This window comes from Pelodiscus sinensis, chromosome 27 (assembly GCF_052426305.1).
Source record: "Pelodiscus sinensis isolate ZL-2025 chromosome 27, ASM5242630v1, whole genome shotgun sequence".
NCBI classification, from domain to species: domain Eukaryota; kingdom Metazoa; phylum Chordata; order Testudines; family Trionychidae; genus Pelodiscus; species Pelodiscus sinensis.
Window position 1 is genome coordinate 8,216,351 of NC_143078.1, and position 13,457 is coordinate 8,229,807.

Below are 13,457 nucleotides of genomic sequence, written 5' to 3' on the forward strand. Positions count from 1 at the left end.
CACAGTGCTTGTTTCTAAGTCGTGTATGCTACAGTCCGCGCAGCTTGATACCAAAACAGTCTACCTTGCTCTGCATTTTTCAATGAGTCCCTCCCGTCTCTGGTGTTTGAGTGTATCAAGGAACGCTGGAATACTGTGCAATGGCACAGAACTTAATCAAAAAAACCATTAAATTGGTGGAAAGCGTCCCGTTGACAGCCGTGGGCTTTGCATCACGCCTGGATGGAAAAGCTCACTGCGCTTACTTAAGTAGAAGAAAATCCTAGTGCAAAAGCAAGTTGCAGACACTTGAAGAAGCAGGCACACTGTGCACCCCAGTGATTAATAAAAGGGAAGAAAACGGAAGAGCTGGCAATTTTACCTCCCCCCCCCCCTTTCGTTGGCAGCAATGTGGAGCCACAAAGCTGATGCCACATGCAAACAGCCACAGAAAGTCACATAGCCTCTTGTGCAGGTGTTATTGCAGCTGGATGGAGAAGAGGCTGTTGTTCTCCAAAGGATGCCATTGAGTTTGAGAAGGGCAGAGAGAATGTGGGGTAGATCACTGCTGGAGCAGGGTCTGCTAGGCAGAGAAAGGCATGTTTCAATGGAGTGTGTTGGGGAAGACCTGGCGTGTGTGTGTGTATATATATATATATATGTGTGTGTGTGTGTGTGTGTGTGTGTGTGTGTGTGTGTGTGTGTGTGTGTGTGTGTGTGTGTGAGAGAGAGAGAGAGAGAGGAGAGAGAGAGAGAGAGAGAGTGTGTGTGTGTGTGTGTGTGTGTGTGTGTGTTTTTCTCCTCCCATGGGGAATGCTCTTGTCCCGAGTGGTGGTTCTCAGAGCAATCTCTGGCTTGGGAAGGCAGAGAGAGGGGAATGGAGGAAGCCCTTACGAGCACTAGGGATGGAAAAGGTTACCCGGTAAGCATTACGCTTACTGGATCAGTATCTGGTGAACCGGGCCGGGTGATGGAAACCTGGGCAGGGAAGCAGGAGGGGTTGCACAGACCCTGGCCCAGTCCTGCCACATGTTGCAGCAACTCCAGCCCCGTCGCCCGGCAGGTGGGGGCAGGTAGGACCCCCGCCTGGCTACACTGCATTGGCAACTCCATCCATGCCAGCAGCCGCAGCCCTGTGTGGGGCCAGACAGGACCTGGCCACGTTGCAACGGCATCCCCACCTATGTGCCCTGGGCAGGAGGTGCTCCAGCCCAGCCGGACCAACCATATCAGGCTGCAGGCCCAACCTCGCCCACAGGATCGTGGTTAACTGTTTAACTGCGATTTTACAACCATGATTAGAACATTCGAGTTAGGTTGCTTGTCCAGATATTTAGGCAGGGATGCCTCTCTTTGTAGTGATCTTGCACAGTAGGACACAGGAGGAGGAGGAAAAGGAAGGTGAAAAGTAATTCATGAGTGTGGCACGTTGGTGAAAGTTATGTGTGTGGGGGGAGTTAAAGGGGCTGAGACGTGAGGCGGGTGGGGGTGGCTTATTGAACACATGCCAGGTAGAGACATACCTGTAGTCAAATGACGGATCATCTGCTTTGTGGTCTTCGGGATCCAGGACTTCAACTTTTTCACGCACTGTGATAAACAAGCAAATCGCCAAGCAAAAGGGAAGTTAAATAGGGAAGATTTTAAAATCCTAACTGTGCGGTTTCAAAAACCTCCTTGGGGGCGGGAGGGGGTTGTTCAGCTTTTTTTTTTTTTTTTTGCTAAGAAATGTGGAGGAGGAGAATACACAGTAAGGACAGTTACTGACATGGAAACCGATTGAGACATTTCACATCGGACCAAGAGCCCTTGGCAACTGTGCTGGGACAGTCATTACAAATCATTTCATGTGTTTAATCTCCCAATGAGCTGCCATTCTGCAAGGATAGGTTCATTTAGGAATCAGAGAGTAACTCGGTAGGGGTTGGTGACTTCACACAGGAGAGAAGCATCACACAATCCCAGCCAGACAAGGACCCCTAGGTTCAACAGTGTCCACAGTGGGTATAGTTAAAATCTTGCATTGCGGTATCTACCTTGCCACGGGTATTTGCAATTATTTCCTGCATTAAGGGCGCTGGATTCACCTCCGCTTCTCCGGCATGACTCTCTCGATTTCACTGACGTAAAGGTCGAGTAACGCAGAGGAAGTTAGAGCCAGAGCGAGGCATGTTACAAATGCTCTGAAGGATGTTATTGGGAGTGGGACACGTCAGGATTTTAAGGGTGCCAATTGTATCCATTTCTTTATCGAGCCGTAAGCATGAGTTTAAAGTGGTGCATGAGATACTATTATGATGCTTGTGGTTTTAATTCTTTCTAATGAGGCACCAGTGTTGTACAATGAAGCAATTTAAAGAGTCAACATTTGCCAGCTGTTGCCACGCAGTAAACAGATAAATCCCGTTCTGAGAAGAGGGGAAGTAACGGTTTGATAATACAGCTGTGGGCAAATGCTGGTGATGGTACTTGGTGTATGTAGCCTTTCATCTGAGCAGTTCATTGTGCATTACCGTAGTCCCAGGGGTGAGAATTATTCTCTTTCCTGCAAGGAATGATCCGAGCACAGGGCATTGTTAATTCTGCAATTCGTCCTTGTGTCTGTCTGTTTCACTGAAGTCACTGCCAGATGTCTGCCCCTGTATCTTACTTAGGGCCCAATCCTGCACTCTTTCTGGTGACAGGGCTGTGGGGTAGGAATCTGACACAGGAGGGGTTTATAGGGTCAGGTACTGAGTGTTTGCACAGTGCTTGGATACCAAGGTGTAGGTACTCAAATTGATATAGAGCAGGGGTGGGCAATAATTTTTTGCCAGGGGCCACTTCAAAATTTTTTGAAGTGGTTCCAGACTGCACTGGAAGGGGTGGGGCCTCAAACGGAAGGGGCAGGCCATGATGCTTCTGGGCTTCCCCACCCCCAGACCAATCAGGGTTTGGGGGCAGAAGAGCATGCGAAGTCGCTTCCCGCCCTACCAGGAGTGTGCGGTGCTTCTAAGCACCATGTGCTCCTTGCAGGGCAGGGACAGGGCAGACGAAACTGTGCCCTTCCCCCCCTTCCACCTCCAGACCCTAATTGGCCTGGGGGCAGGGAAGTGGCAGGGCCTCCATGGGCCAGATCAACCCTTTTGGTGGGCTGGATCCAGCCCGCTGAGGCCCTTTTGCTAGGGTTGCCAGGTGCCCGGAATTGACCTGGACAGTCAGGTATTTTCGCCTCCTGTTCGGTAAAAAAATTCAGAAAATACAGGACACCTAAAATGTCTGATACTTTCTGATTTTTTCCTGTCCAGGAGGTGAGGGTACCGGACTGTCCGGCTCAATACGGAGGCAGCCTGGCAACCCTCGTGCTTACCGGGTTCCGCAGGGAGGCAAGATGGCGGGGGGCTGGAGGCAACCTGTTAAGGGCCAAAAAGCCTCACTATGCTGGGCCCCACTTTTTTTGGTATTTTTTCTGAAACCATCTGGCAACCCTACCTTTTGCCCACCCTTGATATAGAGGATGCCTCAGTGGGTGAATTCTCCTAAGCCCAGTCTCTATCTTGGGATGATTTCAGTGAGATGTTTGCAGGAAGAGATCCTTTTGCAGAGAGAGACAGAGAGAGAAGCCTCTTTGATGAGCAGGTGTCCGGACCCTCTTAACAAGGGTGATGGACTATGCAGCATTTCTCCTGCATAGCAGGGAGTGCTCTCCTTTACCTTTCACTAACACATTCTTTCTGTTACCTCTAATTTTCATAACAGGGAAGAATAAAACCCCTTTGACTCAAAAGTGTAGCTGAGATCAGTACAACTGACTTAGCTCTCGGGCGCGCAGGGGTTTCTTTAAACTCAATAGCATGAATTTAAAATGCTTCTGGATATTGCTCTTACCTGGGTATTTCCCGCCTCTGCTTCTCTTAATGAAGCACACTATCAACAAAATCAGGACTAGAAGCGCAATGGCACACATCAGCCCAATAAACCAGCCCTGGGTTGCAATGTCCACATGGTTCTTGGTATAAGCTGGTAAGAGGAATTTCAAGAAAATAAGTTAAAAAGGACCATCGAATAGCAGAGAGAACTAAAAAATACCGAGCCAAGCTGTTAGGAAAACCCAGTCCATCAGTTCACAAACGATCCATCTCTACCACCACATTTCTGAACTGTGTGTGTATATGTATTGTTCAGTTTGGTATCGGAGATTAAATAGAAATATGGGCTTTGCATTTTTTTAATGCTTTGTCAACTCAAAATTCTGGCAGGAGCTGAGCACAGCAAAGGGTCACGACCGACATAAATGAAATGGATTCAGCACAGACTAATGAAGGGTGTATAAAAATAAAGGCAAAAGAAGCTGGGTAACAGATTTGATCATCCATTCACAGCGACGGGAAAGAAGTTGAAAGCTGTATTTCAGGCGGCCCCCATAAATGAGGGGTGAAATTCCTACAAGAAGCAGCTAAAAGCTTTGGGTTTTTTTTTTTTTTTGGTCCTGGCACATAGTTAGAACAAAGCACCGTATATAAAGTTCCCTGACTGTCGTGCTCTGTGCATGCAGTGGCAGAGCTGGGGACAATCTTGGGAATAGCCACAGGTCAGCACTTGGCATAGTTGCTCCAGTGCTAGTCCTTAAGCTAGGACAAGCCGGAGTTTGCACTTTTGCACCTTCTAACTCTGGCGACACTCCACCACTTTCGCTTGCTCCTCAGTAGTATCCCCTGACTCGTTTGACATGGAGGGTGTTGAATTCAGCTCGGGTGCTCTATCTGGTACCTACAAATTTTCCTAGGCTGATGTCCTAGTGGAGATCAGTGATTAATCACTCTTAGGGTACGTCTAGACTACCGGGTTTTGTCGACAGAAGTTTTGTCGACAGTATCTGTCGACAAAACTTCTGTCGACAAAGAGCGTCCAGACACATTGAGTTCTGTCGACAAAGCAAGCTGCTTTGTCGACAGAACCCTGTAGTCTAGACGCAACCCTACAGGCAATAACACCTTCTGTCGACAGAACTCTGTCGACAGAAGGCGTTATGCCTCGTAAAATGAGGTTTACCAGCGTCAACAAAACTGCTGAGTTCTGTTGACGTTATGTCGACAGAACTCAGCGGTAGTGTAGACGCTGGTATAGTTTTGTCGACAAAAGTCCACTTTTGTCGACAAAACTCAGTAGTCTAGACACACCCCTAGATTCCAACAAGAGGAGACTTGACCATAGAGCCCGGAAGGTTGGCACACCCCCTTGCTGGAGGATGCTCTGTATTACACAGCCCTTTTCATACGGCAATGTCATGCATCAGAATTTAATATGAGGACTGCAGAGGTATCCCCAGGCTTAACTCTACTCCCCGAGCAACCTCCTACAACACGACGGCAAGGATTACCTGCAGCTTCTAAACACAGTAGGACAAACAATGCTCTAGCCTATAAATAGCAACTGCCTGCTATTTCCTGGCACTCCTAATTGACATGCACCTGGTATTCAGCAAAACTGAGCAGAGACAAAAATAACCTTCAGCGCATTGGCCAGCGACACGTAACCAAACTGCAGCATAAATATAGATACTCATGGCAAGAAAGAGGGGCCTGCCAGGATCTGACCTCCATGGGATCGAAAATCTGAGCCAGAAGTTACTTGGCTTTGCTCTGAAAGGACTAAGGCAGGGAATGCCCCCTGCTTTATTTGTCGCAGGAGAATTAACAGCCTCAGCTAGGATGTGAACGGGTAACCCGAGGGTGGCCAAGAGCTGTTCCAGGAGGACTGGAGCAGTCCCCCATCTGGGATCCCACTTAGTTGGTTAACCAGTTAAATGTTAGGCTAACTGAATGGTTAACCAGTTAACCGATTAAACGGGATTTTTACATCCCTAACCTCAACTAGATTAGTTTTGTTTTCTGGAAGGGATTGTATCAGAGTCTTTAATCTGCTACATGGTTTGCTTAATATCACCTAGTTAGATAAATGGTATCAAATTCTAATATGAACGAGAACTCAGAGCCAATCAACACCTAGCTTACACAGGGCTCAATACCACCTTTTACAGCACAGATCAGCGTAAGCAGTGACATACACTCACACAGTAGTCCCATAATCAGCCCTTGTTTGGACCAACTTTCACGCAGTTATGTAAAAGCACCTTTGCACCGAATGTATGAGAGCCCCACCCTGCAATTTTTACCTGGTCCAAAGTTCCGTTTAAGCCCTACAGAATCAGATGCCAGGGCTTTCAAGTCGGGAGAGGTGGGAAGGGTGTTTGCCCACTGGGTATTTCCAGTTGAATGCATGCCATTCAAAGTCAGGCAAATGGGAACTGTGTGCATGCGGTCACAGACCACATCCTAATGTCTTTATTCAGATTGTCAGCAGCAAATAATGCCTGAGAACTTGTAAGTTACCCACATTTAAGAATCACTGAAATGTTTCATGACAGGTAGTCGCAGAGGACCGACTTTGCCAAATAGCGCTGAGGTTATTTTAGGTGAAGGTACAGAATATGAACAACACAGGGACAAGTGTGTGCTATTGGGAAGCTGATTAGGTTCTCCAGGCCCACCTTGTACATGTTGAACCTCTGAAATCTGGAACTCTCTGGTCCTGCTGGATCAAAACTATCGCTGGAGCAGAGAGCCCCAGTCAGCCAGGGTTGCAGCCCTGGCTGAACTGGAGGCAGCAGGACCGACACAGGGGGACCGCAGCCTCAGGCGGCTCCAGCAATGGACCCGAGTAGCTGGAACTGGCCCCAGGAGCAGGGCAGACAGCTGGGAGAGGAGCCTTGGCCTCCCCTGGTAAGGCAGATTCCCTGGTTCGGCTCTGCTCAGGTCCTGAGGGTGCCGGACCAGGGAGGTCCAATCTACATTGCCTTTTTACTTCACAATATTATTATACTCCAAAAACCCTAGTGTAGACACAATTATACCAACATAAGAGTATTTTTGCTGGTATGGCTGATTTTGGTTGGGGAACTGACATAAGATATACCGGAAATAGCCCTTTTTTGTTAGTAGAAGCCGCATATTCAGTAGGCAGGTTTGCTGGTACAGCTGTATTGGCAAACCTTCTGTAGTGTAGATCTGTCCTTTGGTGATCAGTACTCCTTGATTTGCAGTGGGAATCGGCTGCCTTTGCCTTTATCAGCTGGTATTCTGTGCATGGCCCTTTTTCTACTAAGGGGGCCGGTTGGGGAGCTGAACCCTCTGTTAAGATGCCAGTTTTTACAACGAAAAGGGTGAGAGAATTTAATGGAGCTGAGAATTGGATTAGAGTCACAAATGTTTGTGGTCGAGGCAGGGGAAGTCAAATTATACTGGAGCGCTTTGAAATGAAAGGAAATTGTATTGGCAATGTTAACAAGATGGGATTTCTAAAGAGAAACAATGCTGAAAAATGGAGTGGTTCTTAACGGAAGTGAAAGCAAAAGCAGCCTGAAAGAAAAGCTTCATGCCACTGTGTGGAGTGAGGTTAGATTTGCCACAGCAGGGAGTGTTTTAAACAAACTAACAGTAGGTTGTCTCATTAGGCTAGTGGAACTGGGCTACTATCAAAGTAGATTGACGAGTGCCATTCCTATCCCCCCAAAATCACGTGATGCCAAAATTACACCTCCAGCAAACCTGTATTTAGTGTAAATGGAGTGACTGTGATCACAGAATTTGAGAAAAAGAGAGTAAGTGGGTGGTTGTAATTTGACGGGATGTTTTGATGTCTTTATGCATGGCCAGCAATTTAGCTAAATACAAGAAAGAAGTCGTGTAATCCAACAGGCATCAATTTGAAACACAGTTGCAGTGATTTTGGATTTCCTGAATTAATTATAGACCGTGATTCAAAAAATGCATTAGCTAAAAATGACAGTTTATGCACTTACAGCGAAATCAGTCCTAAACTTCTGATCTGGCAATTTGCAAAACATATGTGCCTTTTTTCTGAAGGCTGAACCTTGAACTGGGTTTAAAGAGGTAATTCACTGTGCTTCATGTTGTAGGTGGTCTTTAGAGTCGGCTTCACTGTCCAGTTTGTATGGCAGCTAATCTACTTTAAAAATGTACATGTGAGGTTGACAGTGAATTGGACTTTCAAAGAGATCCACAACCAGGAAACCAGTTCCCTTTTAAATCAACATGGATTGAGCATCTTAGCACTTTAGGTGGTCTTGAAAATTTAAGACTGTAGTTACACTGTATGAAAAATACTACATTTATTGTATGGTAATAATCCCCATCATGTTATATGAGCAGTATTGTAAGCTGTCATATTTGACCATTATTGTAGACCGCCATTTCCTGTCCGGGTGTATGTTCATAAGTACATAGATGGGACTATAAATATATAAACTACTGCACACACAAAGACATGCAGCAAAAAAATATATATCCAGTGCTAGTTTGATTTTTATACACGGTTAGTTTCTAGGTACCAAGGTAACTGGTATGTTTTGCAAAGTTTGCATCCTCCTTCCCACATTATTAAGGGGTGAAAAAAGAACCCCCCCTTTTTTAATCAAGCTACATTTGTAGTAAGGCATCACTTACAACTGGAAAGCACTGTTCTGATTAACCAAAAGCTCAATAACGTCGACAGAGCAGTCAGAGTGCAGTAGACTGCAGGCGCGGTGCAGGTGGGCTATTTCAATTTGAATGCAGATAAATAAGCAGCAACCTCTAGAATAGATATTTGCAAAACATAACCAAAATAAAAATGGACAGTGCTTTCTTGTCAAAAAACATTAATGACAGCACAGGATGGGGCAGTGGGTTCTTAACCCTCATGTAAGCAGCATCCAGCTAGGGGAAAAAAATGAAATTGCGGCATGCATGCATGCATAAATGAGTGACAGCTTTGTGGATCCCAGGCTGACAGGGACTTTATCAGAGGAATAAAGATGGTGAATTCTTGACTCGTAATGCCAATATAATAAGGAGCTCTTCAAATACTGAAAATGCGGATGTTGGGCTAACAAATGTATAGTGCATGTTAAAATCAAGGAAGCGACTTGTTTTTTGGATTCCTTGAACCCTGATTCTCTTGCTTCCTATGCACAAGAAGCCCCCAAGAAGGGTAAAGAGACAGGCATCAGAGACAGAAAAGAGATGTGTCTGTCTTTATAAAAAGGCAACTTGTAGCTATTCACAAAGAAGAAAATAGGAAAATCTGAACTGGGAAAGAGCCTCCTTTCAGTTTTGAATCAGAATGAAATCCAGAACTCTAGGGGCAAGTTCGGATGTAGGGATCTGAAGCCAAAATGCTTGAACTAAGAAGGTTTTTGGATTTGAGTTTCCAGTTCTATACAAAAGCATTGCCACAAAAATGACCCTAGCGAGGAATATACATACTCCTTGCACCACTGGGAGAGAAAAAGGAAAAACCCAAGTCAAACTAACCACCCTTCCCACATGATAGTGGTTAGAGTTGATAGAGGCAAATCAAACTGAGTTAGTTCTCACGCCAGGCCTGGCTATACTTCCAAGGTGTTTGTTAGTATTTATCAGAGTTGTGTATTCTTATACAAAGATGATGCACTAGTATTAGCTTTTTCCATCTCTCACATGTCCTGTTAGCACCTTACAGTATACGGATAACTTGACATAGTTAAGGATACCAACACGGTGGACCTCATGGATAAGATACAGACAGAGCCAAGTTCTCCTCCCCATTTCTATCTGGAGCACTGCATGATGTGATTGTGAACAGCATTCGTTTCCTACTTAAAGAGAGATTGTCAAGCACTATATTTGGCTTTCAAGATCCTACATAAAAGTTGGTTATTGTTTAATTTTATAATAAATCGTTGGGGTCATATTTCAATAAGCATTGAAGAAAGGCACCTACCACAACATCCTGGGCTGACTCTGTTATCCCTATTGTGGCTCTGCCAAAACTCATGCAATAATAACACAGAAGTTTTAAATATGAGGCCTGATCCAACCCCCAGGGAAGTCATTAGGAGTCTTTCTATTGGCTTTAATGGCGCCATATTAAGCCCCTAATTAACATGCTATAAAATGCAGCAGGTGATAAGCCTGAAAAGTTGCTTGTGTAATTAGATGTGTCATTCCCAGAGAACGATACCTGTCATCTTATACATCTGTAAAGTCCTATGCAAACCTGTAAACCCTGTAGAGTCCTGTAAACCCTATGTGACCATCTCTGTGGGCCTTCTACAAACCACATCACATTCTCCTGGCATTATTCCTCATCCATAGCTTGTCATGAATGTATCAACACCCCTTACCGCAAACACCCAGGTATAGAGACACAGACGGAACAACCACCGCCATCGCAAGAAGCAACACACAAGTGAAAGTGCCAACACAAAGCCTGTCATTGCAAGCAGGATCCTTAGTAGGAGTCTGTCTTAATGCTTGAAGCGTTGACGAGTGCACAATCTCTACCCTTATTGCAGGATTCCTGGTTTCAAATGGAGCCTGCTACATTTTTGGCTGCATCCGGATTTTTGTTTTTCTTAATGCGCAGTTGAGACCACCTTATCTGACGGTGGAAATTTCACCGCAGCTTGAGACAGCGCTGTAATGAGGGCAGAGAGAGCACCCTGTCAGTGCAGTGAATGATATTTGCTCCATGCATGGTGGTGTCCAAGCTACCCCAGCCAGAAGATACGGCACACGAGCGGTACAGCTCTGGATGGAATGAAATGTCTGGGAAACGCATCACACCACAGGGCTGGAACCCGTCTCACCTGAGCTTGTTGTAAAGGTTATGTAAGAGTTTTCGCTGGGGCTAGACCATTTGGGGAAAACCCACAAGTGGTACGTCATCCCGGGGCTCAGGTCCGCCAGCTGCACAGAGGAAGGGGTCTGAGCTTTAACAGGAATAGATCTCACTGTATTGTTACCTGAGAAACAGAAACCTCGTATCAAACCCAGGCAGCAGGGAACTCAGACATATTAATGTCGACATTGCAGCAAGCTACATCTCTCTGTTGGGCAGAAATAATATGATTTGATGGATGGGGACCATAACATCTCAATGTCCTCAGTGTCTGTAGTTACCGCGCATTTGGGAATACAGAAAATGCAGGTAAATGACAGGGTTTTAATAGCACCCTCATTCGTCATATTGAAAATGTCTTAGTAAACACCAAGGAGACCCCTCTCTGTGGTTGGAGATGGCTGGGCCTCTTTTACTAACCAGTTTTTAGGTTTCGGTGGCTGGGAGAATTAGAGCAGAGGCAGGGTCTGGGATCTGCCTGGACCCACTGATCAGATCAAGCCAGTCTGCAGACTTACAGGGCACAGGAGTAGATCCATCTCTCAAGCCCTTGAGAAGGAATGGATAGCAAGGTCTACACACCAGTTACATTTGCAAGATGGAAATCGACATATATTGATGTTGGTTAATGAATCAATGGTTGTAAAAATGTCGAAAGGCTGGCTCGGTGTGCGTGATCATGTCCCTGCTAGCGGTGGGTCTGCATAGAGAAGGGGTGAGTAAATAGTGTCCCATGGGCCGGATCCAGTCTGCCAGGGTTAGCCCGCTATATTTACCTGCGCCTTCATAGGCATAGGCAATCACACCTCACGGATCGCTGGCCAATGGGAGCTGCAGGAAGTAGTGTCCCGGTCTGCAACCATTTAAGCTGCTCCCATTGGCCGGCAATGGTGCTCCATGGCCAATGGGAGCTGTGATTGCTCATTGCAGAGGTGCAAGTAAATATAGCAGCGGCAGCCCGCCATGAGGCTAACCCTGGTGAACTGCTGCCGTTTTATTGCCTACCTCTGGCATACAGCCTCTTGCAAGGTAGGAAGCTGCTTCTACAACTCAAGTGGGCAGGGATTGGTGTTGCTGATGGCCCTAGGTTCAAGCCTCATTTGTGGCTGGAATTGGGTTTGTTACACATGCCCCAACATGTTTGGCGTATTTTGTATCTTTTCAATAAATCCTGCAGCCCTCAGCAGACAAAAGGGGATTTTATGGGCTGGTGGCTTGTAAGAAAGCGGCACAATATGTACTGCAAAAGAGGAAATGCCTTACAGAGCAGTGGGCTAGCAGAATACTCTGCACCCTAGTGTCCAGTTTAAACTGAGGCAGGAGTTATGGAAATGATGGTGCAGCCTGCTGGCGAACGCCACGCTGCATCCTTAGCTTTGCAACCTACCGGGGTGCAGGCAATTTAAACAGGGAGAGGTGAGACTGTGTTAGCACAGAACAGATGGGTGAAAGTGGGAGAGCGCTAGCTCAAACGGCTGTTCATTCTAGGGGTGCTCTAGCCAAAGCCATGGGAGGTGACACATTTTCAGACTCTGTATAAGAAGTGGTGTAAAGAGGCGGGAAAGCTCTGAAACCTTCTGACCTAAGAGAGAAGGGGAGTGGGGGTGTTGTTCCAGAGGTGAGGGAACCTGGAAGCGTTAAATGAAAACCAGCTCTTCAGTTTGTAGGAGCACGTCAACGCCACTGTGGTTGGCAACCGGATAGGTGCCATTTTCCAAGGTATAGGTGCATCCTTAGGCCATTTGGAGGGTAAATAAGAAGAGGTCTCCTGGGGAGTTTTTCTAAAGGAGATTGGGGAGGCAACATCTGATATTGGAAATATCCCAGATGTTGAAATTCTGACTCAGGTGCAACTTTTCTTGGAGCCTGCCCTGAAGAGGGACTTTTGCATCTGGCTCCATGTTAGGTGCAAGCTGCATGTGTGTAAGATTTCACAGCAGTGAAAGGGAGTAGTAGGGATGGAACAGGACCAGCGTCCAAACCTCCGAGAAATGCTTTGCATTCTACTACATTAAGAGGGGGGCTGAGGACCAGGTGAGTATTTCAAATGCTGGAGAACAATGTAGAGGAGAGGATAACTAATTTCCTTAAACCGGGGCTGAGAATTGCAGATATCGCTTTGCTTTGTAACTAAAGGTGTATTGGTATTACAATGGGAGCAGGTACTATCTGGCAATAGAAGGGTAGCATGTGAGTTATCTCTAGCACAGTGGAGTAAACCAAGTTGGATCACTATCAAGAATCACAGACTATTTAAAACCATCAAATTCACACCAGACATTATGAATGTTCAGGAAATAGATGCAAACAACGTTCATTACTATCTGCCTATTGGCACCTCAAAAGCAATATTAGAAAAAAAAGCCCCCAAGACCAAAAAACACCTGACAGGTGACAGGTTTTGAATTTCCAGGCAAAGTAGAACCTATAAGTTAGAGAGACAAGGAAAGCTATTATACAAGAGTTACGGATCATAGGTGATTGTGCCTCAAAAGCAGGTACATTTTTTGACTGTTGCGCCATAGATTGTCTATTTAAAAGTATTCATTTTCCTCTCCATAAGAATTTGTTCCCAATTTGGTTGGTTGTTTTTGATAGCCCTTAATCTCGTGACAAGCTGCGGTCCTTACGGCTTTCTTTGGACCCACGAATGAGCAGCCCTGTTAATTCAGAATGCATGGATCTGGACCCTCGCTGCAAGGAATGAAAGGAGAAGGTAATTGCGTTTGGAAGAGTGGCAATGCACACAATTCCAATGCATTCTTAGTGACAAAGAG

At 45.9% G+C, this 13,457-nt stretch overlaps 1 protein-coding gene across 24 annotated transcripts in view; it reads right to left on the minus strand.

Annotated features, from left to right (window-relative positions):
• NFASC (neurofascin) overlaps positions 1 to 13,457 on the minus strand; it is a 209,342-nt gene that overhangs the window by 13,601 nt on the left and 182,284 nt on the right. For 17 of the 24 annotated variants that reach the window (XM_089773610.1, XM_089773609.1, XM_089773606.1 and 14 more), the window contains 3 exons: positions 10,649 to 10,804; positions 3,847 to 3,978; positions 1,503 to 1,569 (listed from right to left, as the gene is read on the minus strand). In XM_089773610.1, coding sequence (XP_089629736.1) covers positions 1,503 to 1,569; positions 3,847 to 3,978; positions 10,649 to 10,804 — 355 coding nt within the window. The remainder of the gene's footprint in view (positions 1 to 1,502; positions 1,570 to 3,846; positions 3,979 to 10,648; positions 10,805 to 13,457) is intronic. The other 7 variants (XM_089773620.1, XM_089773617.1, XM_089773616.1 and 4 more) reach the window with 1 other exon arrangement.